Here is a 26,926-nt window from a genome sequence, read left to right as displayed (position 1 = left end):
CCCCGCCGCCCGCCGCCTTGCCCCGCTGGCCGCCGGGCCAGGCCGGGCCGGGCGCAGGGCGGGGGAGGGCTTTCCCACAATGCTTTGTGGGGACGTTGACAAGTGGATCCAAGATGGCGTAGAAAGTAATGACAGGTAAGTCAGGACTTCCCCGTTCACCCCCTCCGCGGGGGCCGAGGCCGGCCGGGCCCGGCTGGCGGGGGGCTCCGGGGAGGCCTCAGGGGACCTTCGGTGACCCGCAGCTCGACCGAGCGGCCGAGCGAGGAGTGCCGGCCGGGCCGGGGGCTGAGCGGTGCCGGCTGGAGAGGGCCCTGTGTCTGCGGAGGGGCCTGCAGCGGCAGCCGCTCCGGGGCTGTTTACGGGCGGGCTCTGCCGGAGCGCCGGGGGCTGCCGCGCTCTCCCGTGGGCCCGCGGCTGCCGGCGGGCGGGTCGGCGCGGCCCTAAGCCCGGTGCGGCGGGGGCAGGCGGAGGGGCCGGTGTGGGGAGCGGGGGATGCCTCTCAGAAGCCCGGCTTGCCCGGGCTCCGGGGGTGCTCCGTCAGGGAGGAGGGTGGCGGGAGGCAGGGGGTGGGAGTCAGCTTTGTTTTTGTGCCGGGCGGGGCGGGAGGGAACTGCTGGCGACAGCCAGGAAATCACCACCATAAAATACAAGTAGGGAAGCGTTTTTAGGTAGGGTTTGTTGAAGGATGGAAAAAACAAATTGAGAGAATTTAACAGCTGCTGTAAAATTAACCCTCGGAGCGACTGAAGGGTTGGCAGAGGAGCTTTCATTTTTGTTTTCTGCAGCAGGCTTTGTCAGGGCCGAGTGGCTACAAGTTGGGAGGTCTAACACAGAGCCCGAGAGCACCTTTCACATGATGCAACTGTCCTGAAACTGGAAATAGGGGAGTTCCTACCGCAGGTTGCCATACAGCCCTCCCAACAGAGGCTATATACATGTATATATAGGGCAGATCTACAAGTAGGGAAAGGATATATGTTACTCCTCCTAGGGTGGGTCATGTCCTTTTATTATCAGTTTCCAAATGAGTGAAGTCGTTTGGCTTCAGTGCATTGTTAGTCAAACTGTTGTTTGATTATAGTAACGTGATTAAACACATCATTGATGGAAATGAAGAGCTGACTGCGGGGAGGCAGTTGCAAGGTTGCTTTCCAGTGAATGACAAAATGAGCGAGAGGTGACAAGGCAGCTGGATTTTTGCAGTATCGGCGGTACAGTGAGCTTGAGATGGAGGTTTAAAGTAACAGAGTATATTTCACTTTCCATTGAAGAAATAAAAGAAGTCAGTTGTAAGACACACAAATCTCCTGAGAATGAACATCCCCATTGACAAATTGAGTGCATCATGGGTAGTCTTGTTGGGATGGTTTGAGTTGTTGGGGTCTTCTAATGTTGTCATTCTTAATAAATAATTGAAACAAGGTGAAGGATAACATAGTTCTCCCTCCTTTATTTATGTTTAAAAATACGTAGTCCTTTGTAGAGATGAAAAAACCCCTGAGTTAAAAGAAGTGATACTTGGTAAGTGTGCATGATTTTCCAGGACTGATTGATAGAATGGACAGGTTTTAAAATAATGTGTTTTAAACTCAGTTCTTTCAGTATGTTTGGGTTATAGCAGCTTGTGAATGAAAACTCTGGTGGATTTGTTGTTTTCAGGGGGCAAAGCTTGTTTAATGGGGACAGTCTGAGGATGCCGGGCAGCTCGCTGGTCCTGTGCAGCCAGGAGCTGATTTAGAACATGCAGTTGAAACTGAGAGGAGGGGGATGTGTACAAGTGACCATCACATTCCCTCACTCTCCTCAGGATACAAACCGAGGGATTCACTCTTAGATGAATCAGGCTTTGGTAGGCTTAGCTTTGACAGCACAGAAATTGTGAGTGGTGAAAGCTGAGTTATGCTGGTTTTTGTGTTGAACTTTAATTAGCAGAACAATTTTTCTTTATTGGTAAGTGAAGGACCATTTTCTGTGTTATTGCTGATAGAATTGAGTTCTCTTTGTAATTTGTTATGAAAGCGGAACTTACTTTATTTTTTCCTAGCTGAAGTCACATTTCTATTATCACTCCTCATCTCTGAGAGTTCTTTTAAGTTATGAAATGTACTGTGTGTGTATTTCCCCTCCTTTAGTTCACACACGCTGTGCCTTTTTGAGTGAGCCAGATGAATTTTTCAATGAAAGAGGCTTATTGAAGTGATAGCTCTAGGACTTGAAAGGTTGTCATAGCTGGTTATGTTGGGGGATTTTGGGTTTTGTTTTATTTGGGGGAAGGTGTGGGCTTTTTTTTGCCTCTCCTCAGCAGACTAAAAATTAAGGAGAGATGTGGAAGCAATATCTTAATCTGATTTGTCCCAGTTCTTCTTGATCTGTCATGGAGGAGCCTTTCCCTTTGTGAAATCTCACTGGTTTCAGAGGAGTGGTTCCTGGGCTTTGGGCTCTGTACGAGTAGATCCGGTTACAGGAGAAGGGCTGCAGTGTGGGGAGAACTTCTCATTGAAGGTTCTATTACAAATGTAAGTGGCAGTGTCTAGAAACTTTGAAGAGGTGGTATTTCCAACTGGGTAGGATTCAGGCCTAGTGCTTGAGCGATCTGGACAGCCTGATGCAAATCACTTCACCTGTTTATGCTTTCTTTTGAAGGAATTAAAAATAGGAATAGTGAATCCTACCAACCTGTAAGGAGTCTTGACGCCTGTGGATGAAAGAGGCTGTGTAGGAGCCAGGCAATATTACTAGTAATGTTTTCCAACTTGTGTTAATTTAGTAGTGTGATGAAATATTTTCTCCATTGTCGGCAATTATTTTTGTTACTAAAATCCCCTTTGCAATTATGGCTGGATATTCTCTCAATACCGTGGTTCTTTTCTGTTTCTTCATTGTTTACTACCACCCTACATTTGCTTCTGCACTTTATTCTAGGTGTTTTCATTTCAGCAATGACAGAAGCAATTGCTGGAGCAATTCAGATTATTAGTTCAAAGCCCTTGAATCTTTCACCTCACTGATGTTCCCTCCTGAGGTCAGTGGTACCCAATAGGTCTAGTAGCAGGAGTGAAATTTAAATTAGGAAAGTGTTTTGTAATAATTTAAATCCTGTCCCCTGTGCACAGCCTGAATAACCAGGGAAAGCTGTGGGAGCTGGCAGGGAGGACAAGAGGGAAGGATGGTGTCAGTCTGCTCTAGCTTAGAGATGGAGTAGGTGGACAGCTGGCGTTCCCCCTGCGTGTGGGATCAGTAGGCCAAGAGTCCTAGTGAATGCGAATCCCGTCCCTGTGTTTTTCCTGGCATTGTTAAAGGCTTCTTCCTGGAAGCAGATCCCTCATATTCCTCTTGGTTCAAGGGTGCTGGTGGCTTATCATCAGGGAGAAACCAGCAAATTTTGTATTCCCCATCTTCCCTCCTGCTTCTGTGTTATAGCTGTTTAATAATTTCTCACTGCTTTTCTTGAGATGCTAAGGCAAGATCCCATTATCACTGCATGGTGTTTTTCCCCTTTAAATAAAAGTCTGATGGGCTAGATAATCAGAACAAAGAAGGCCTTCCTTTTTTTGATCTTGTTTGGCTTAATATTTCTTCTGTGGTCTTTGGCAGCAGTCAGCACTTGCATTTATGCATATCAATGACATATTTAGAGACATCATGCTCTATGTTTGATTTCACTCCCTTTGGTTGACTTCTGTGATGGTCACTCTTGTTTCAGCAAGGAAGAAAAGAGAATATTGATAGAGAGAGCTTTTACAAAAGTTTGAACTGAGCATTAAGGAGTAAAAACCCTGAAGGAATGCTTGGTCTGGAGATTTTGACTGTGAAAGTAACACTTGTTTTATCCTGGTATTTATTGGGGGGGGGGGGGGAGGGAGAAAATAACTAAACTTTATAGATAGTGAAATGAGTCTGCAAGGTCAGATCCCTCCACAGAAACAGCCCAGCTTCTGATGATTTTATGATGGTGGTATTGATATGTAACTCAAGTTCCTTATTCAAAGCCAGTCTTGCTTACTGAGCTTTCATCTTCTCTTCACACAGATGTTTACAACATGAGGCTGCAACCAGAAGCAATCACTCATGTCTGAGAAAAACAGAAAAGTGAATATTACTGTAGGAAAAGAAGTGATTAGGAATTTAAGTAGGGAGATTGTAATTACCCATGGGTGAGAATTTGTTTCTCTGTTGCATTTCTATTGCACTGCTAGATGAAGTTAAAGGGTACTTAATGTGGCTATAACATAATATCCAAATATTTCTCCACAATTTTCTATGCAAATTCATTGTCATAAATTTAATAAAAGTGCACTGGTTATTTACACAGTCTTTTCTCAGAGTCCTTCAAATTATCAAATTACAGACTTATTACAGGAAAGCCAGATAAGAAGTCATAGATTTCAGTCTTTTTCCTTCTTAAATGTAATTTTACTACACTGAAGGGTTCCATTTTATGATATAAAAAGTTTGAGTGGTTACTGTGGCCCCAACCTGCTTCTGAATGAATGCAAGCTATAAGATTTTCTAAGTGGCATGGAGTCTTTGTCAGCTGTTAGGAGACTTGTACTTGAGCAAGAGAATTAACAACACTGAACTGAGCTGCTTTTCCAGGAAGCAGTAGATACACAGTGCTGCTGAGTTGGTAGCAAGAGTTTTTGTAAGTGATTTTATGTAAAGAGATGTTTTGGAGATGTTACTGTAAACTGTTGTGCGATTTGTTTCTGTTAGGAAGTACCACTTGCATGAAGAATGATGTGTCTGAGGTGGATGTTTTAAATCTTTGGTGTGTATGTGGTTTGGGGAAATAAATTTCATGATGTTCTCTGTTTGTAAGCAGTAGGAAGGCTGATGATTCTCAGAGCTGTAATGACTAAACATCGGAAGAAAAAGAATAGTAGACTTATGTTTGGTATGAAGTTTGAATTTTGAAGTGGCAGGAAGTGAAGGACAGAAATGTCAGCAGTGTGTGCATTCAGCTGAGCTGGTTTTATGGTAGATAGGGTGAGTGTTATTTAGAAATGATCTCTCAGTCTGTGAATTTCACAGGATTGAAGTTGTTTTTTCATGGTTCTATATATCAGAATACAATGTTCATCAAAACACTAAAAATGACAGCTTAAATAAGCTTAGGAGATCTTTCAGAGCCCTTCAGACCCCATGGCAAGAGGGTAATAGGTAGCGCCACACAAGCTGCTTCTGAGAATCTTGCTTATTGGCTAATGTGGCACGAGAGTTTAATTTGTTGGGAGATATTTAGTGGTTCAGTAAACCAAGAAAGTAGCAAATCTTTGTGGACATAATAAATGGAGAATGCCACAAATGAAAAGCATAGTTGTTTTGGCAGCATATAGAATTATTATTCTTGTTTATATATCTTCTCACTTAATATAAGATAATCTGTATTTTTGTAAGTGAGGTTTGCATTTTATGGTGGGATAACTTTGGGGGGCTGGGGACAGGCAGTGTGCTTCTGTTCCCAAGCAGTGTTCCTTCACGGCTCTGAACTCAGCTCCTGTCAGCAGGATGGGATTCCCAAATGCTGTGGACCAGCCATGCTAGCTGCCTTGTATCTGCTTCTCTGTCATTGTGGGAGCTAGAATTTGTTGCACTTTTCTCACTGTCTGCACAGTGCGGTCGTTGAGAGAAGTGGGTTTTTAAGCATCCTTCTGAATCTGCACTAAGCTGTAGCTGAGTGCTGTAGGTATTTTATTGAAGTGATGCTTTTGATGGTAGCTGTCTGTGCTGATGGTTTTGAGGTAACCGTACACTGGCTGTGTCTTAAAACAGTCACTTTTGGAATGGTGTAGGACATTTGTTGTTTGAACTGACTGATCTTGCTTGCTGGTAGTGTTGTTAATGTTTGTTTGGCTAGGCTAGACACTGCTTTTCTTCCTCCGAAGTTCTGTCAGAATGATGCCATTAACCACACTAGGGTTGTTACTCATTCCTGCTGATGTCTGCTCTTTGAGTGGGGTTGGAAATACGTGACTGAATCGCTAATGTTCATTTCAAAAGGAATGAGTAGGGTGAATGACACTGGGAAGCTTGTGCTTTGGATACAAGTGATGGTGTTCCCCATAGGGTTTGCTGTGTGAGAAGAACTTGGGAATCCATGTTCTATTCTCAGGAGAGGTGTAAAAATTGAGCCTGTTGGTAGTATCACATTCATGCGTTTGAGGAGAGGAAACAGGGATGTTATAAAAGCATTATCCAGTTGCAGAAGGGTTAATATCATTAAAATACAGAGTTAGAAGACAACTCCCCAAACCAAGCTTAGCTTTATTATGCTGAACTGTTTGAAGCACAGTCATGTAAAAATGGATTTCAAAGGTTATTTACAATACAGATAGCAATTTTTAGTGGTGGAGGTTAGTTATTGCTTTGAACTTTCAAAACAGCACACAAAAATATCATGTACAGTTACATAATAGGCATGGTTTTGGGAAAGATGTGTTTGGAGTATCTGTGGGTGGCATGATTGTGTTATTAAATCTGTTATGGTAGGACCCTTTTTGTGCTAAGCACTGTATAAATGCGTAACAAAAAACTCAGTCACACTATTATTCACTACTATAATAAATTTAAGTTCATTATAATGCTGCAGTGAAGACTGAGGTATATTGGAAGAAAATTTTCCTGGTTTTGCAGCTTTCTGCCTTAGTTCTGTGCTCAGTTTGTGAACTGTGCACTATGAACTGTGTGATATAACTGACCCTGAGCGTGAAAACTCTTACTTTCTTTTGCCTCTTGAATAGATTGATAGTGAGATTCGGATTTTGCATCTCAAAAAATGAATTTAGGGCTTCCCCCCCCCGTCCATCTCTCAAACTGTGATCCATACGCTGTGTTCTTCCGGTTGATCCCCTGGCCATAGGTGTATGTTGCTTTGCAGTACTGGGATAAGTCAAGAGTGGATTAAGTTCTTTTATGAAAATGGAGTTTGGCATGTGAGGAAAGACTGTTTCATCATCACTACAATAGCCCTGTTGAGAAGAGAAAGCGTAGATTGAATCACTGTGCTTCGGAGCTGCTTAGCTGGTGGGGGAAGAAGAGTTTGCATGGGGTTTCCCAAAAGGGGGTATGCTGTGATAAATAATTTCCTAATTTTAAAAATAACTTTTATTGCTGGAATCCATCTATACCAGTGTTAGAGGGAGCAGCAAACTGAACACAAGACTGGAAGTGAGGGACTGCTAGTTTTGATTCTCTGTGGCTGGTTAAACTGATGAACTTTAGGAAATGAAATGTGGTCAAGTGCTCTCTGTATGAATGGCAAGTTCAGAGAGTGTTGTGGAAAACTTCATGACATGGTTTTGCCTTTAAACATCTGAAATACATTTGTAAATATCCTGATGTGTTTTGCATTGAAATGACGCTTGGGAATCTTCTTTGATTCCCCTTTCTATTCCTTGGGAACACAGTTTTGTACTTGGCATTTTCCAAATGAGGTGACAGATGTTTAGTCACATATACACAGATGTACCTATATATCATACAGCGGGCACTTCTCAAAAGGGACTTTTGGCATTATCTTATGACTCAATGGAGAAGAATATTGGTAATTGCATGACTGTGGAAGTCCTTAAGATTAATGATGTTCGCTTTTTTCAGTCAAAATTACTGCTAGACATTAGAAGGTGAAATGTGCAGAGACACTCAGGAGCAGGGCCGTGTTCTGTTAGCCAGGTGCTTAAAAGAGAGGTTCAGGCACAAGCAGGTTATAGTTTGAAGAGCTGTAGATTAATGATGTTTAAAACAGCTCTTAGGATATGAACACTGTATTCTTGTTTGAGTTTGAGACTTGCAGGTTGGTGCTTCTCCATGGAGAACTGCTCGTTGTGCAGTGCTGGTTTTTTCCCTTTGTTTTTCTCTGGCAAATTTCATTAAGAGAAGCAAAGATTAAATTACTTTTCTAATGCATTTTTTTAAAAGTAAGTAATTGGTGATGTTGTTATGGGGATAAAATGGTAACCATGGGACAGTATTTCGATTAAAATGCCCTCATCTTGGTTAAGTGTGAGAAACTTTACTCTCAAAAAGCAGTAAGAATGTACAGGTAGATGGGATACAGACTGCTGCTTTTAACCGGTTATTATGAAAGACTGTTTACGTGGAGATTTTCTATGAAGGAGCCAAAAGGAACTTTAGGTGGGGCAGAAGCACCACCTATTATTATGTTACCTGATGCTTACTATGCCATGCTCCTCCTTTCAGTCGGTTACTGCTTGCCAGATGTTAATTATTTGGGTTGAAATTTCCCATGGTAGGTGTCTGTCGCAGGCTGACTTTTTGGGTGCAGTGGAGGGGAGTGAAGGGTTTTGCCTACATGATCCAGTCTTTTTTTTTAAAAACAGGGCAAAAAAATGTGTTCTTATGTTCACAGTAAAATAGGGAAAAAAAAATAATCTAATGACCTGTAGAGCTGCTTTGTACAATGTTGAGATTGAGCTATAGTGAGATGTTTCTGCCAAGGATATAGTTGTTATCAACCCTGTGAAAATCTGCTCAGCGTCGGTCAAATTAGCATTTAGTACAAGTCTAAAAGATAATTAATCCCTGCAGTGAACATACTTCATCTTGTGTTATGGGATTTCTGTACAATTTGCAGGCTAGGGCTTCCACACTCCTCCCTTAGTATGATTTTGGACAAAAATGAGAACAGAGAGAATTCCCCTCCCGTACTGCTGACACCCAGTTCCTCTTTCCTACCAGCTCTACCTTCATTTAGCACAGAGGAAGCAGCGACTGGATTTAAACAGAAGGTGCAAAATGGAGATTTTCGCAGAATATGCAGAATATGTAGAGTAAATGTGGAGATGGGAGTGACTGAACAAAGAGGCTGAAAAACACTAGTGTTAGAAAGAAATAGAAGGGAGGCTACACTGTCTGGCTACATACAATTTATTTTATAATGCTAATGCAGTTGTTTGTTGGAATACATTTTCACTATTTGCATAAATTAGAAAGTGTTTCAGAAATGGCGTAGGGAATAACAAATAAAAGGCAAATCATACTTAAGCCCCGTCTTTGCTACAGTTCATTTTCTGTATTTCTAATGAACGTTCTCATGTTGTGATGTAGAGAAATGCTGAGTGCTCATAAGTCACTCTACAGACTCTGGGTGTTTGCCTTTGATCATATAAAGGGTTGTATAGTACAGGGCAGAGCATAATGGGGAAAAATCACTTTAAATTGTCTTAATCTGAATCTTAAGAAGCGTATGTGTTGTAATGTCTTAATTCTTTGTAAAACGGGAATAATGGATAAAGGTATTTTCTTAATACTTGTAAAGTGCTCAGTCACAGTGTTTGTAAGCATTATTGGGAAATTAAGGAAAACATTAAAATGCAGTCTTGAGAACCAGATTTGAGTAGCATGCAGTAAATAAGGCCTTAGGCCCTGTGCTAAGTATTTAACTCAATGTCCATTAAGCAGGCAGCCTCTGTTCTGCCTGCTCATTCCGCCAGGTAGCCTTGGAAAATGTAGTATGTGACTAATACAGTGAAAGGCAATATCATAATGCAGGCACACAGAGGGACCAACATAAGCTTGTACAGATACTTTTGTCATTACACAACCCTTGAGGATTGACCTTTGCAATCTAGTATTTATACTCTAATTATAATGAATGCAATGTGTATATGTATTTGCTTTGTGTAGCTTTAATTTTTCAGTAATGAATGGCGTTCAGACAAAGGGAGTACACACCACATTGATGATGTGCTTTGACTTACCATCTATTTTACTTAGTTTCGTCAAGATAGGCCATGTTTTCAGACAGTGGTGTGAAAAAGGGTCCTTCTAAGGCAGGTGATGAGGATATTTAGGATACTTACATGGTGGATGTAGTGGTTACAAGTGCTGAGGTCATGAGTTCTTTCCGGACTTTGAGCTAAAGATGGCCGCTTCATCCGTGTGTAAATGTTGCTGCCACTGGCTGTATAGATGTCCTTTCTGCTGCTATTTCCAAAATGAAAATGAGATCAGTAAAGGTAATATAGTGTTAATAATCACTTAATGAAGTGTCTGTACTGCAGTAGTAACTGGCATGCAATCAAATCTGACTCGTTACTGTGATGTATGTTAAGTGGTGTAAAGAACACAGAGGATCCAGATGTGGAAGACATTTGCTCTTAATCTCAATTGCGGATATATTTTTTTACTGTTGTTATGTGAATAGTAAACCACCCACAGGCACTTGTTCCTTTTTTGGTAAATGTGGATGTGTTTATTCCATTAAGTTTCTGGATCAGACTCAAGGCTCTAGTTATGTGGCCAGAGATCACTTGTCCCCTTAATTTATGGTGCTCTCTTTGTTTTTTTCAATGAGGAAGGATAATCTAAGTATTTCATGGTAGGGGGGCATCATGAACCTCTTAATTCCTTCTTCTCCCTTTCCAAAATCAAGCATATCGTGTTCCGTAGAGCCCATGTATCAGAAGTTCTTGCTGCTGTTATGCTATATAATAAAACCTCAAAATGAGCTTTCCTCATTCTGTATGCTCCATTTCAGATTTAACATCATTTTTGGAATTTCAAGTAGGGTCATTTTGCCTGGAGTTGTACAACATTAAGCAGAGTAATTCAGTTATTTCAGAAAGCTGATTAGATTGTCCTCTCTCAAGGGTGGAGACTTTTGTATTTGTTCTGTAAGGTGTGCAGTACGTTTCTGAGCACTGTGTATAACTAATATTACTGACTTCAGCCAGAATTGCAATAAATAAGGGTGTAGTTTCTATGCCATTATATTTTTCTTAAAATAAAAGGCAAAAGCACCTTTTATACCTTTTGTTTTTTTTTTTTTTCTTCCACCCTGTGGATGAAAGATACTCCATCCTTATCCTCTGTTCTGTTAGGTCTTTCACATTGATATAGTGCACTATCATTATCTATTCTTACTTTATTAAATGATTTCTGAGGGTGAGATTATTTGTGATGTGTATGTCATGACACTAGGAAAGTGCATTTACTTCTGTGTGTAAGTGGTGTCTGTATTTTGTGCAGCTGTATTTTATTCCTTCCTGGAGGCTTGAGTGAAATGCTTTTTTTTTGTCTTACGGCAAAGATAAGTGTATTTTATTGTTACAGGTAAGGAAAATAAATAGATATTTAATTTTATGTTACTAATCTGAGGGTACTTGCATGGTATTTTGGAGTACTACAAAAACAATGCCTTAACACCTAGAGGTGTAAGCATGCTTTAAGGTGGGATCCCTAGAGGTGCCAGTGCAACTATAATATAACAGTAGGTAGATGTCTTATTCCGTGTTGTAGTATGTGGTCTGACAAATGCAGTTTGGTTGCGGTCTAAGTAGTTGAATTCCAGTGACCCATCATTTTTAACTCTAACATTGGCATGTTCACAATAGCTAACATTTTTATTGTGTAGTATATGAAATGTGTTGTAATTCATCCAGATTATTAAACAGATCTTTCTGTACCTGTGTAAATTTAAGTATCTTGTCAGTGTTTTCCTGATGATTTTGAGTGAGAGGGAGCTGGAGGACTCAGCAGTCACAGAGATTGTGTCTGTGCCAGCTTTCTGACTTCCCAAATACTACTTTTCAGCATTATGAAAGAACAAATTTTTGAGGCCTTCATATGTGAATTAAGCTGTGAGGTATGTACTGCTAGTGTCTGTAGCGAAAAAAGGTTGGAAACTGTGCTTTAGTGAAACCTGGAAGCTACTACATGGATTATTGAGCAGTTAATGAATGTAGCTTATGTCTTTTATCATTAATGGGCACAAAAAATAAGTAAGAGTTTTCTTTTACTGATGAATGATACCATGGTACAGCGCTCACTCTGTTGGCAGCATATGGCAGTAATTGATGGGGTAATGGATGTCTTGGTACCAGCAAGAGGCTGAATTACAACTTACCCTTTCCTTGGTGGGCTTAAGTCTGGGTCTGTTACCTGTCTTGTTACGTGTTTTATGAAACTTGCAGCATCTTTGAGATCCTTTAGCCTTCAGTGCAATTCAGTTCCAGTTGACTTCAAAAGTTACTAAGGAAGGACAGAGCAATCAGCCTCAAAAATCGCTTTTTGCTTCTTACAAGGAATTGCTGGGAAGGTACAATGAACCAGCTGTCTCTGCTTGATGTATTACCTGACCTTAGGTGTGTAAAACTTCTGTCCAGTTGGGTGGCCAGCCCTTCCCATTTGTGAGAAGGGCTGAGAAATCACAGAGGGTTAGGAAACAGTGTGGTCTCTGCACGTGTTTCCTTAGAGAGGGACAGAGTGAGTTGAATTCCTGCCCTGCTTTCTCTGAGCCCGTGCCAGCTTGACCGCACTAGGCAAAGGAAGGGCAAACCCTTCTCCTCCTCTCCTTTCCTGCAATACAGTGAGCTGTTAACAGGAGGACACAGCTGAATAGCTTTGGCAAGGAGCAGTTGGGTGCTTATTTCTCAGAGCAGAACTGTTTGAAGGGTTATGGAGTGTAATGGGAGGCAGCTGGAGAGGCTCTTCCCCTGCATGTTCCCCATGGCAATAGGTCTCATTCATTTGCTTCCTTTGGCGAATCCCAGGATGTGGCTCTTGAAGTATATTCAATTGAGAGTAAGTTCCTACCAGTCTCACTGTAGGACTGCAAGTTGAACATCATTGCTTTAGCATAAATCTTTATAAGAGATGTTAATGTCTGGTTAAAATATGCAAATATTTACTGACTTGTCTACTGTTTGTCAGCTTGGCATGCAAGACCTTGGATCTGATCCTTCTGTCTTGGCAGACATTGGGAATTTTGCCAATAACATTAATAGGAACAGCATTGTGCCCTCTAATCTGTTTGTTTATGAAGTACAGTGAGAGTTATCTGGCTAGATGCTTTACAGTGAATTGAGAAAGCATCTGTTTGAAATTTTTTTAGGAACCATCACATGCTTTAACTTATTATCTTAATGTATGGACCCTTTGATTGCATAAAATACATCTCTAAGCTGTGAAGCATGAAAGTGCACAGTCATGAGTTAAACTGCTGTGAAACACTCAAATTTTAGTTCACGATGTTCTCTCCTCCTACATTGGTTTTTAATTTGAAGTTGGACTCATCAGACTGTGGAGTAGTTCTTCAACAGCCTCCTGTGCACCAAGCAGGCGTAGTGTTTACTTGAAAATAAATGACTGTGTAGATCACGTTGTTTATGGCTCTTCCTCCTCAAGCTGCTGTCCCTTCTGCCTTTCCCAGCCCCCTCTGCAGTTCTGCAGGGGAAATGTGTGCTTTTATTTGGAGATTAGATTGTAGTTACTCCCTTTATGTTTGTTTACAAAATCCCTTTGGAAAGAAGGCAAAATACTCATTAGGAATATTGAGCCTGAAAATCATTAGTTGTAGGGAGGAAAAAAACACCCTCATAGTTCATTGAAAAAACCACCAAGGCTTAAGTTAAGAGCTTTTCAATGATATTTGGTGGAAACTGAGCTGAGCACAGATGTCTTTGAAGGCCAGTAAGTTTTCTTCTACTTAAAGGCAGGAGTTTTTTGGAGGTACAAACTGTAATGCCAGGGTTAAATTTGTGGATTACTTAGTGAAGAAGTGTTGTGCAATCTTCTGTCCATGCTCTACTCAACGTGATGCCTACTGCCATATGGGGTGGGAATCACAGGCTCTTGGGTTTAAATACTTCACTTGAGTGTGTAAATCAAGAGTTCTTCTCTAGGCAGCGGTGCTGCTGGGATTCAAAGCTTTGTATTGGCTACTGATAGTACAGTACAACATTGTGCCTGTGTTTCTAAGATAGATCCATCTATTTTAGATGTGTAACTTCAGATGGTGGGAATAAGCCCATTTACTCTTCCGTGGAATTTTGCAGATGTACTCAACTTTGCTACTAGAATAAATTGTTACTCAAATTTGAATTTAGGAATTTGTGGCATGTTGTTCTGCAGGCCGTTTTGAGAAGATGAACAATCTTGGCATTTGTTCTGTTACATGCTTAGTATTTTAATCTCCATTTTACAGACAGAAAAAGTGAAGTGCGTAAGTGATTTGCTCAGTTTTCTGGAGGGATTCAGGAGCACAGCACAGATGTTGTGACTCTTCAGCTTTCCATTCTAATCTGTAATAATTTTTACTCTTGGAATGCATGTAGAAATTCCTGTTTTATATTTGAAATCTCTTGGAAAATAAACACAGTACTTAGATTTCCTTTGACAAGTGTACGGGCATTCGCTGTTAAAATATTAACTGTTTTGAAATGATTTTAAGCATGGGTAGGTCAGATACTACAATAGCTAGATTTTAAGAAAGCGTATTTGTAATTCACATTTACCTAAACTACTCTCAGCTGCTGACTTTGGCACAGCTCAGGGGAGCAGAACTAGGAGCACAGGTTTTTAAAGAGTCATTAGGAAGATCCAACTGTGTCCACAGAGCAGTTTGGAGCACCTGGATTGGAGCCTGAAGTAGGTGGTGCAAATACGCAATAAATATGCATGTTTTTGTCTGCATGTATGGATACAAATACAATTGAAATTAAATCTGAGAGCTGGAGTGTGTAATTTTCCATATGTTGTCCACATACTGGTTTTCTTTGTTATGATTAGATTTTCTTTAAAGCAAACCAAACCAAAATTAGACTGCAGTGGCTCCTTCTCTGTCACTGTGTCCCATGCACCGTGACTTCAGTGGGTTTTGTAATTACACTAAGAAATACTAATAGCGTGAGTCGGTTTAACCAGTTACCCAAACAGCCTGGTCCTGACTTTCCTTGGCTCCACTTAACTTAATCCACAGGTTTTTGCTTAGGATCAGTTACCTCCTATGAAGTGCTTTCTAAGTCTTCAAGTTGACCAAAGGCATTATGTGGTCTTTGCAGTCCTGCTGGGGGGTGAAATCCAGCTTCTCCTCAGACAGCCTAGTTCAATATTTATTAAAACAGCCAGCATAAGCCAATTGATGTAACATGGGTTTCTTTTACTTAGTGCCATGTTGGAAAAGGACTGGGTAACTTCACTTTCAAATGCCTTCAGTTATGCTGGCCAGGTCAGTTAGGATGGGATCTGTGTACAATCAGTTCCATGGGAATAAACACACAGCAGCTCTGCTCAGACTTTTGGTCAAAGGAATTTTGGTTTTATGTCAGCCAGGAAGTGAAGAAATCAAAAGTACAACAGAGTTCATGAAACCCTCTCTTTTCAGTCCCTTAGGAGGAAAACAGAATGTACATGAGAAAAACATCAATTAACTGTTGTATTGCTGTTGAAGCAAATCCTAGATTTGTAAAATTCACTGTGGCCTAAAATATTACTGAAGTGGAAATCAGTGTAATTTTTAGTTGTATCTAGAAAGCATCCTTACATAAACAGCTTTTATACCTAACATTTGTATAATTGAAAATATGTGCTTAAGTGATCCAGCTGAGTGTCTTTGATGTTAATGGAATTACTCCATGAATGAATTACTCATACGTATGGAAATGCAAAACCTACTTGCCTGTTCCTATTCGGATTGAAAATGGGGGCTTATTTTTAGCAGAAAAAGAAATATCTGGATGAATGAGGTAATATTTTGCAAGGCCATTATTAAGGAAGAGGCATATGTCACAGATTTGTATCAGGAGAACTGCAAAATGTTCATGCTTGTCTTCCTCCATTTTTTGGGAAGAGGCATTGTGTTATATAAGAAATCTGTATAAAAGTTGTAAAAGGGAAGGTGGTTTAAACCAAAATTGTCTTGGAAAAAAAATCAATATGCCTTTATGTTTCCATATTGATACTGAATCAGATTTTAAGAATGGAAGGGAATACGTTCATCCCTTCTATGTTGTTTAAAATATGTAAAGTCTCATTTATATTTCTACTGTCTGTTGGCTCTGGCATCTGTTAATGAGGAGGTGGGATTTTTCATATAAGGAAATTACATTTATCTGATCTTCAGATTAACTTCCTGACTTTCTCTTAGTTTGGTTAAAAACCTAAAAATGTCAAGTATAAGGGAACTTTTTAGCAGCAAGTTTTTAAAGTGGGCTAAAGATAGTTATTTGACACAGTTGTGATAGTTGATGTATAATCACAAATACTGCTAGCTTGCTGCTTCCGAAAACTGAAAATGAGAACTCTACCATTTTTTTTCTTTTTCAGTTATAATAATGTAGTTTTGTGAAGTCAGCTTTAAAGTACAATGTCTCTAAGGATGTGTATTGTATATTTAAATCAATGAAGGGAAAATGGAGACAGGGATTATTGAAGTGCTTTGCTTTTCTACTCGTGGATTAGATTGTGGATAACCATTTGTCTCTGTTTATTGGTAGATAATGTCTGCCTTGAATACAGATCTTTATCACAACTTTTCAGGTTTTTTCCTGTCTAAAAATAAGTGCTTTAAGATTATTTAAGAAGTTGTGCACAAAGGTGTTGGTGTGACAGGGGTACCTAGGTCTTTCTCAGACACAAATGGAAATAAACCAGCTGAAGGAAGAGGAAAGCAATTTCCTGTTGAGATCCTGTTCTTTCTCATTCATCCTCATCTATCCCCATTGTGCTTCACCCAGCCAGAGAGCCTGGTTCCTTCCCTGAGTGTAGGTGAGAAGTGCTTGTCTTGGTGGTGAGAAAGGTGTCTTGGAGTAAATGGCTGCAGGCTTGGAGAAAGAGCAGTTTGGATGAGTTGTGTAACTTTCAAAGCAAAGATCATGTTGTCAGCAAAGACCCAAAAGCCTCTATCGGTAGTGGGTTTAAATGCCTTCTTGAAATAGAATCAAAACTGAAAGCTGGGAGCAATGGAGAAAAGTCTGGGAAGAGATTAGTTAGTGAGAAAACTTGGGATAGGAAATGTGAGTGGCATAAAAGGAAGGGGATGTGATACAGCACCTTGAGATGGGAATGGAAGTTGGTTGGCAAGTTGTCACTGCCATTATACAGCTAACCAACATTTTATCGTCCCCTCTGCCCCCACTCTAGGATTTCTGTCCCTGAGTCATGGCAGACAGAAGACCAGAGAAGTCATGTGAACAAGCATGTGAATCTCTTAAGCAGCAGGATTATGAAGTGGCAGTGAAGCATTGCACAGAGGCTCTCCTTTCCCTCAGCCAGTACCCCCCAGCTCACCTCCCGGAGGCATGCCAGGCAGAAATCGACCGCATCAAAATCGAGACTCTTCTGTATAGAATTGCTTCCTTTTTACAACTTGTGAGTGTGACTCTTTAACAGTATTTAGTGAACTGGAAATAACGTCAAAAACCTTGTACCGTCAACATTTAAATAAAATTCAGACTTTTCCTGTGATTGGCATGTTGGTTTGCCACGAACCCCTCTTGCTAAAGCATATATGAGGCTTCTGTCTTGTAGTTTTCCTTGACCTGTTTATTTTTCAGGACTGGGGCCTCTAAGTAGTTTGGGTGTGAATCACAGTTCTCTAAAAGAATGAAGAAAAATACTTAAACTAAAAATATATTCCAGGAAGGCAAAATGTCTGGGTTTAGGGTATTATGTTTGTGCAGTTATGCTGAATTACATACCAATGACCTTATCTTTAAAGACTGAACTTAAGGTTGCAAACCTGAACACCCAAAAAAACAAAGTTAGGAATGCCAGAATTCAGGTAGCCAGTTCTCGCCTAATTTAGCTTCATTTACACAGACCTGACTTTAGCCTTTTAATACTTGATCATGTACCAGCTTTCCATTGCTAGACTAGAGCATGTCTTGTGAAAGATGTAACTTTTAGGCTCTGGCAGGTTTTAATGGAAGTGTGAAAACTGGAGTCTTTGTAAAGGTTTGTAAATGTAAGGTAAGGGGCTTAACCTTGAATTATAGGTGATCCTATTGCCAAATTGGTGTCCTTCCTTTAAAGCATCAGACACAGTTTCTTAAGGGAAAGGACAATAAAATGCTTAAGAATAAACTTACAAGCTGCTTAATGAACCTACATTTTTCCTTTCCTTTGTGTTTTGGAAATATTATTACGAATTTACAGGAGCTTTGTCCACCCCAATATTCAGGTACTGGATATGAACAGTTTCATCCCAAGTGGAAAAAGTTTGGCCAAGTTGTAAGACCTTGCTGGGCAGCTTTAAAATAAATCTTGCCCATCTGATGTGAGAGTATTTTAAATATACAGCTGAATTGGACTATGCAAGAGCTGGAAAACTTCTTAAATTGAGAGGTCACCTATCTCCATTGGGGAAGAGATTCAGAAATGACTAAAGTTGTTTTTTTAATGGAAGTTACTTTGGACTTCACTTCTCAAAATCATTTGCATAGGCCAATATGCAGATACATGCTGAGCAGTATATAAGACATTTCTGAACTTGATGCCTTGGAAGATCCTGTAGGCACCCATCTGGATGTTCGTCATAGTGACATTATTGCAGTAAGTCTTCAGGGGCTTTAGAAAGGTACTTGTAATTAAAACTTTCCTCTTAAAGACTTGAGTTTCTACAGGTATTTGAAGGCCTAAAAAGAATAATTCAGTGTTTTTTTCCCTTGTTTTACTAAATGAAACAATTATTTAAAAGCACCACTGATAGGACAGTAAAATAAAACACCTACAGTTTTCAGCAGCATCATGTTGGTGCAAGTTTAAAAGAAGAATTGATTGCAGCGGCCAGAAAAGAAAGTTCAGTTTTCCTAGGTGTTGTTAGCCACCTACAAACACGTATAAAACATGGGGGGTTGGCACTAGATGATATTAAGGTCCTTTCCAACCCTAAGTATGCTATGATTCTATATACTTTGCCTACTTGTGTTCCTCTCTTAACATGTCCATTTGCTGAGAAACAGAAAAAGTCAGCATTCTAAGAATTAATTATATTACATTTGACATGTGACTGCTGTTCTTTACATGTTGCACCCAGGAAAAGATGAGGTAATGGATTCTAAAACGCTTTAAGACACTTGTAATTCAAGCATGTCGTTGTTTGTGCTAACTGGAATGATGCCATCTTTAAACTTGTCATGTTTTACCTTTCAGAAAAAGTATGGGCAAGCAGATGAAGACTGTAGGCATGGTATGCTTATTTCTTTTTTTTCATTACATAGTGTTATAAATTGCACTCAGTTGTCTGCATTTTGAAAACTGATGCCCAGATTTGTTAGTTTGCTAACAGTGATTCTTTTTTTCCTAGTTAAAATTATGTGTCTGCTTTCTAAGACTTTTTCTACTTTTTTTTTCCTCCTTTTTTTTTTTTCTTCTTTTTTAGAGAGTTCTCACTATTTTCTAACTCATATTGAAGTACCAGAACTCAAATGCATGTCTTTGGCACAGTGGTGTGTTTGGCTAATAGATAACTTAGTATACTATTATATATTAGGTAACTTAGTAGGATGAACGAAGAGTGTTAGGATTCATGTAAAGTTAAAGACAGATGATGGTTCCGTCTTTCTTCCTGGCGACATGGTTGATATTTTGGTTTGCATTTTGGGACTTGATTCAGAGAAAATCAAGATGATGTACTTGCATTGATTTGTATTTGTTAAAGCTTCTGAATGTGCATATGGCACATTGAAGTTGAGCCTTTCATATTTCACTGCTTTGTGCAGTCAGGGTATTTTTAAAGGAATTAACCATCCTGCCTAATGTTCTGTTATCCATGTATAATGCAAGTGACTCAAAACTCACTGAGAACTCTCTGCAGAGTTTGGTAAGCGTTGGAACCCAGCTTATCAGTTGGATTGGTAAAGAGAAGGTGGGTAGATCTCACCTTTCAGTTGTTAGTTCCTTAACTACCCTTGAATTTTAAAGAGTAACCACATCTTTGTTACATAGACTGATACACTGTTCTGCCATTCCTGTGCTAGCAGTGATGATCTTTCAATTGTTCTTTCTGGTTTTGTGTGGGTTTTGTTGTGTGGGGTTGTTTTTTTTTGTGGCTTGCTTGGTTGTTTTAAATACATTTGTCTTCATTGACGCTCAAGTCTGGGGAATTTGTGTGGCTCTGAAGCTGCTTGTGAAGGCCCACAAAATATAACTAAGAAAAGTAAACTTGCTTCTTGCTTCTGTAGGTGTGGAATTAAAGTTCAACAGATTTAAAAAGGCTGAATGTCACTTAATCAGTATCATGCTTAAAATAGTCCGGAGGTTTTTGTATTTTAAGCTGCTGCTTTTAACTGCTGATCTCTGCCAAGGGTGTAATATTCTGACTAACCTCACAGTTGTCTTTCGCGATGGCAAATCAAAGTGAGACACACACATGGAAAGATGAATGAAGGTGAAAGGAGGTAGGAGGGAGGATTCTGTTTAATGAATAGGATTCTCATTGATGAGGTCTGATGGGTTTGTCATAGGGATAGATCGGTGACATCCATCTGTGAAACTTTTTCTTGGCATATGTGTCAGTTATCAGGATATCAAAGAAACTGTCATGTTAACTATTTTTCTTCTCTCGCTGGATGGGCATAGAAGTGGGTGGAAGAGCAGCACTGATGTCTGCTTTTTTTTTCCCATTAAGTAAAGAACTTTCAAATATAGCAGGTAACAAAGGAATATCATCCGCTTTAATGTTAATTTCTTTAATTCATGCCAGCATGTTCTGCAAATATTTTTTCCAGATCCAAACCAGAGGACATTTTTCAGCTTATTAATGTCTTATTTATGTATGTGTATGAAAATGGTTTGTGTGTGTATTTTTGTATAAACACACGTTGTATTTTTATGACAATATGAATGAACTAGTTGGTTGGGGTTCCGTAGGATGTGCTGTTAGCAATTGTAGCCCAGCATCTGACAGTTCAGAGTATCTGCATTTGTGATCCTGGAGGGTCTTAGTTTTAGTTTCATGTTTGAAATATCCTTGGTTAAAAACAACCTTAGCATGGACTACTTGATACTCACACTTCCTTGATACTCTTTTTTTTCTTAGATAGACAGTTTTATTCAAGCTGCTGTTCTGTCTTTTTACAAGACTTGACATGTTGCATACCTATGACAGTGTTTTATTTTAACCTGCATGATAAGTAGATTTGAAATAACTGGAGAAATGAAAGTTCTTTACAGTGTGCTGCTTGTAGCGTTACAAGGAATGATGGTACTTTGTAATCTATTAAATTATAACACAAATCTTTACCAAAAGATACTGGCTGATGGTGTTGTGTGAGGTTTTTATTATGTTTTAGCTTGGTGATCCTGTGCAGTTAATGATATGAAAGATCGTAATTGGACATCCAGTCTTCGAGGTTAAAATAGCAAACTGTCAGACATGTTAAAGCTATTTCTGGCACAGCTCCTTCTGATTTGGGAAGTAAGCTCTATTTCTGGAAACGTGGTCAGTATCGTCAGAGTGGTGAATTCAGACTGATCTTTGAGGAACTTTAGAGACAGGATTTAGTTACCATGTCATTCTGAAGAGATGCTGAGTTGTTTTTATGTAACTGTTTTGTGGGACTGGTTTTTCTTGCACTTTGTGTTAATGGTGCAAGCGGCTGCTGAGTGAGGAGTTTTGATTTATTATTCTCAAATGTAATCCTGAAGTTATGGTGAATGTAAAATTCCTGTTAGCATTGACAGGAGCTGTTTGCATCTGCATGAATAGTGGTATAAACACAGACATTGATGTTGCCTGCAATAACAGTAATATATGTTATAATTCTGTAATTTTAAACAACTGTCCAGCCTTCTTTTCAACTCACATGCTTAGCTTACTAGCTTTTTAGTCACTCTGGCATTTCATTTTCTGGACAGGTAATACATATGGTTAAGTGTTATTCCTGCTTGTCTGAAGCACGTCTATATTGTGAAATAAATCCTTTCACTGTTGGAAGTGTCAATGAAAGTGTCTGTTTGGCAGCTATCTGATCCAGTGCTAGAAAGCATTAGGAAAGTTTTCTGTTACACAGAGCCTGTAAATTTCTGGACTCAAACAATCGTTCCTATATCCTGCACTTTACAGTGTAAATGAATAAAAGCCCTTTTAAAGTCGCAGGAATTGACCACGAGGAGGTTAGCTATATTTGGAAACGACAGGGCATGTTTTCTTGTGAGCATGAATGGATCTTCCTGAGCATGTTTGTGTTACTGAGAGGTTGTTGGTTGCGATTTATTTTTTACCCTTTCTGTGAAGAGGAGGTTCTTTGTGTCTGTGTCAGATATTTGAATTTAACCTTCCCATATTTAATTTTTGTCTATTTTAGCATGTAAACATGACAGCCTTTTTTGAGCTCATGTACAGCTTGTACAGCTTTTCTTAGATAGTGGGAGACAAGTTTCAAGTTAATATTAGACAAGAACAAGTAATACTTACTTTAATCCAAGACATGTCTTCCCAAGAAGCCATAGGTCAACCCAAGTTTCAGACTTTATTTTCATGTTAAAGATGAAGGAAAATTGTATGTAGTTTAATTAAATGTATACTGTGATGAAGCTAATAGCTGCTGATTTGTGTTGCAGTGCTGGGAGAGGGGCTGGCCAAGGGAGATGGATCTTTCCGTGCAGTGCTCTGCTGCATGCATCTTAAAGGGAAGCTGCAAATTGTGTCTAATGTTCTTTCCAAATCACTGATGGGTGAATCACTGGTAAGTGGGTTTGTTGCAATCTATATAATTTAAAAAGCAGTTTTGTATTTCCTTTTTTAAAAAATGTGTGTAATAATGAACTTCTGTAAGGCTGCAACTAAAATGAATTGTATGAAAACCCCAAAGATTAAGTATATGGGCACACATATTTCAGCAGGATACCTCGGTTGTTGCATTAGCAGTGTTTCAGAGGTGTTGATTCTTGGTTGCTGGCCTGAATCCTCAGGGAATACAAAAGAATTTTCATATTTATGGGATTGACTAAAATAATGTAAGTCTCAAACTTTTGCTTACTTTGTTAAAGTTGCACCTAACATCATATGGTTTTAAGCAGAAAAATGATTGATAGGACTTTTAAATAACTAGCACATGATAAGTTGTAAGAGAGCATGAAAAGCCTTTCAGAAACATACCCCAAACCTGTGTATTTCCAGAGGAAGATAAAGGTTTGAGTTCAAAGCTTCTATCTCACCCTTCAACTGTTAAAACCTTTTAAGATGCTTTTAACCCCGTTCAGTTAGTAACTGTTGTGACTCATATGTGACTACTCCTATGGGAACAATTAGGGACAGTAAGTTTTCACAGGAATAAGTGTCCTTTTTATTTCTGTAATCTAGATTAAATAGCATGCAGTTTGTCACCATGACCTCCTGGTGATGCTAAATCCAGAAATGTGGTCATAGCACAGACAAGAGCATTCCTCTGGTCAGACCATGAGGAATGTCTAAGTGACATCAGAAGCTGTGGTAGGAAAGCCTATTACCTTGAAATTGGATCATGTCTCTTATACCTTGGTGTTTAACTTAATCAGGAGGTTGTTTCTGAGAGGCAGTTCTGTTTGGCTGTCTGGTATGTATCCTGAATTCCCTTCCCCCCGCCATTGGCTATTTTTACATCAAGAAAAGGGTTTTTACTTTGTCTAGCTCATGTTTTCTAATGAAAAAATGCTTCATTGAAAAATTCCTGGTGAGGTCAAAAGAAACTTGCCTGCAGGGAAAACCCAGTAAAATAGCCAGAAGCTCCCTATCACAGGAAGTGTATAGTGCCCTTGTTTTGAGCTCTTGTGCAAATAAAGTTACTCAGTCTCTTAATTCCAGAGTGTTGTCCCAAAGCAGAGTTTGAGAGGTTTTTACAAGCTTTAGGTTGTAAGACGCAGTTGTTTTCAGTAGGAATATTAAAATCAGCAACTGATTTACTGACTTGTGCCATTGTATGAGAGAAGAAATGAAAGTCAGCTTTGAAATGAATTTATTGAAGGGTTGGAATCCATCCAGTTTCCTCCCCAGTGACTTAAGAGAGTGATTCGTGGTAACATTTTATCCTCTAATATGTTTAAGCTGAATTTGCAGCCGTCTGCTGAAGAAGTGAAAAATCAGTTTGAAAGAAGCCTAAGTGTGAGAATTGTTGAGTTTGTAAGTTTTCAGCAAAGAGTAATTTCTACTCCTCAGTAGCACAGTCAAAATGTGAAGTCTAACAAATGTGCTAGCACTTAATTAAGTTTCTGTAAGAGATGATTGAAATAAAAACCACAGGTCTGCCTTCCTTTAATCAAAGTTTTGGCTTACTTGTGTGTGAAGTCATTACACTTAGCAACATATTTCAGATAAATTCCGTTTTGAAGGAATTTTGCTTCACATGCAATATGAATATGCAGTTACTTTTAGTTACACGGCTAATCCTTGCTTTTTAGTGAAAACTCTGAAAATCATGTAGTCTACATCAGAGCAGAAAGAGTTATGAAACTGTAGAAACTAGTAGTTTCTAAAGTGGGTCCTTAAGAAGAAAGGGATCCATCACTGCAACTACAGTGAAACTTTAACATATTACGTTAGAGCCAAAGCGTTTCAGTAACTGTAGCACACAGTTCATGTACAGTGCTTTTCAGTAGTAGCTTACAAAGTGCTCTGTGAAGACAGTCAGTATCACTGTCCCCATTTTGCAGATTGGAAAGTGGGGCATGGCAAGGTGAAGTGACCTGCCTAAGGTCACCCAGCAGGCCAGCAGCTCAACCTGGTGACAGAGCACAGATCTCTTGAGACCTTGTCCATGGCTACTCTGCATGTAGAGTACTGCTCTGCAAGGTAGCAATCAATAAATACTGTAGCTATTAATACTTGTCTTGAGTGGCAGCTAAGCTTCCTGAGAAATTTTTTATTCTCCCAAGTTGTTCTGAACACTCTGCTCTCCTACATGGACCTGTATTGATACTTCCTGTAAGTCTAGTGCTGGTTTTGGCCATTGTAGAATCCCCTTTTTCACTCTCATGTTTGCTCAGTGTTATGTAGTAGGTCATTTATAATTGTGCTTTCCAAGTCAAACACATTTTTCCTTCTTGCCCTTCTCTGTGGTGGTGGTGTGGGGGGGAAATGAACTTAGTTGCTGTGGTTTAATGCATGTTAAGGTTTGTTTGAAGTATTAATATTCTTTCTCCCCCCCAGAACGGGATGGTAACTAAAGATCTGACACGACTGAAAACACTTCTTGCTGAAACAGAGGTAATAATGAGCATATTAGTGGAAAAATAATGAGCAGTACTGACAGAGCTGAAAGCCCCAGGAGATGCAGGCTCACTGTGAACATACTGGTTCAAACATCAGTGTTTCCACTGGTCTGTTGGACTTTACCACCTACCTATCACAATCTTGCATGATCTGTGAGAAAGTAGAGGAAGTTGCTAATATGTTGTTGACTTTCTTGAAGTAGAAAGTAGAAAGAATTCAAAGCATTTAGATCTGCATTATTTATGTATTTATTGTATTTTTCTATGTTGGAAATGATTCTGAAATAATAAACATGACACGTATCAATGCCCTCTCAGTCACCTTTTTTTTGTATTAGGGGTTAATCTGTCATTTCTACTGATTAAATTGCCACTTCCTCTCCCCTCAGCCCCCCCAATGCTTTGTCATTGATATGGGCTTTATTTTTAGTGTAGATTCAAAGCTGAAAGACATCTTAATACAGTTCAGACTTGTGGCCTTTTAAAAGCTTCACTGCAGTCCACTGAAATGATCACAGGGTGGAATTTAGACTTGTAAAAATCTCTCAGATTTTCACACAGCAATGACTACACTTGGTGTTCCTGTCACAATTCCTTTTATCAGTGGCTGCAATCCAATCAGGTTAATATGAAATTTATGTTTTTGACTGAAAGTGATTTCAGACTTCTGATAATATTTTTGTATTGGTTGTTCTGAAACACACTTTGACAGCAGAGAAGCCAGAGTGGTTCTTGTTGATGATATTTTTCTGTGTTCCTTTATAACTCTGGGTTTTTTTTTATATAATTGTAGGCAGCTGGTAAAGTACCATCAGGATATCATGTAGAAGATTTAGAAGAAGGTATGTAACTCAGTTCTAAAGCTCCTTTATTTTGTAGTGAGAAGACTTGGATTCTGCTGAGTACTCAGCGCTGCATAGTAGTCAGAAAACAAGAAGGGGGCTTGACTATCATGGTGAGCCCTCGGGGTTGAGGTAGAATTACCTCATCACTGACTGAATTTGGAGGCAGAAGTTTCTGTTTATTGCTAGAAGTGCTGTATCACAGCATGCTCTATTCTGCGCATTGTTAGAAACTTGCCTTCATAACCTTTGGACCTTAATCTACATTAATTTGTTAGGATTGAAACTTAATTGTTGGTGGATAATTTTGCCTTGTGGACAAATACACTTTGCGTTGGAGTTTAGAGATAGAATTCCCTGGGCTGTTACTATCTGACTCACTGGCAAGTAGAGAAGTAACCAAAGTTTTGCCTCCTGTGCAGGGTCCCGGGATGGCTGGCACTTTCGCCCTCCACCCCGGGGAGTCACAAGCAGTGAAGAATATACGCTATGTAAAAGGTAAAGTCATTGCTTTATATCACCATTCTCCAAGGGACCCTAACGTTTCTTCTGGTATTTAGCTGCTGACAGAATGATTAAGAGGTCAGGAAAATGAAGGTACTTGTTAGAACAAGAGTTGATGTGTTCACAGATATTTTTTGAAGGATCAGTTTATCTGGAAGTGCTTCAGTTTATAAAACGGGAGAGTGTGGTTTGAGGGCCATTTTTCTAGTGACAGGTCAGCACGTGTCTTCTTCCCTTCCCTTTTCTTATTTGTGATAAAATAAGTAGGCTTTTTGATAGATGTGCATGTCTCCAGATGAAAAAAGTGTCTGTAGAACTTTCCTCCAGATCTCATTATTTCCATTCTGCATAAGCTGAAATACATAGAATTGCCTCGCTCAAAATCCAGTGGCTTCTATTGGAGTTTCTGCTTCTTGTCTTTTTCAGTTGTCAAGTCAATATTGCCTGTAGTTTGTGTTATTAATTGTCAATATTTGAATAAAACTGTATTAATATAGATGGGGAGGAACCATCAGTATGCACTTGATTCTGCAATATATATAACTGATGCAAATAAGTTATTTTAGAAACATCAGCAGGAATCTGACCTGCTTTTTAAATGACACAACTGAATTGCTGAATTTGGGCTATTTTTTGGCATGATTTTCTAGAGA

At 39.4% G+C, this 26,926-nt stretch overlaps 1 protein-coding gene across 6 annotated transcripts in view; it reads left to right on the top strand.

The window, feature by feature from the left end:
• HELZ (helicase with zinc finger) overlaps nt 1–26,926 on the top strand; it is an 87,045-nt gene continuing 60,119 nt past the window's right edge. For 2 of the 6 annotated variants that reach the window (XM_061377212.1, XM_061377210.1), the window contains exons 1-7: nt 1–135; nt 16,882–17,109; nt 18,892–18,928; nt 22,303–22,427; nt 24,866–24,922; nt 25,721–25,769; nt 26,192–26,267. In XM_061377212.1, the coding sequence (XP_061233196.1) occupies nt 16,900–17,109; nt 18,892–18,928; nt 22,303–22,427; nt 24,866–24,922; nt 25,721–25,769; nt 26,192–26,267 (554 nt within the window). In that variant the 5' untranslated portion in view covers nt 1–135; nt 16,882–16,899. Of the gene's footprint in view, nt 136–4,029; nt 4,155–16,881; nt 17,110–18,891; nt 18,929–22,302; nt 22,428–24,865; nt 24,923–25,720; nt 25,770–26,191; nt 26,268–26,926 lie in introns of those variants that run through there. The other 4 variants (XM_061377211.1, XM_061377215.1, XM_061377213.1 and 1 more) reach the window with 4 other exon arrangements.

This window comes from Neopsephotus bourkii, unplaced genomic scaffold (genome assembly GCF_033783945.1).
Source record: "Neopsephotus bourkii isolate Nb327-2 ecotype Australia unplaced genomic scaffold, CSIRO-AGI_Nbou_v1 NB_1749, whole genome shotgun sequence".
Lineage (NCBI taxonomy): Eukaryota > Metazoa > Chordata > Aves > Psittaciformes > Psittacidae > Neopsephotus > Neopsephotus bourkii.
This window is presented reverse-complemented; position numbering and strand designations above follow the sequence as displayed.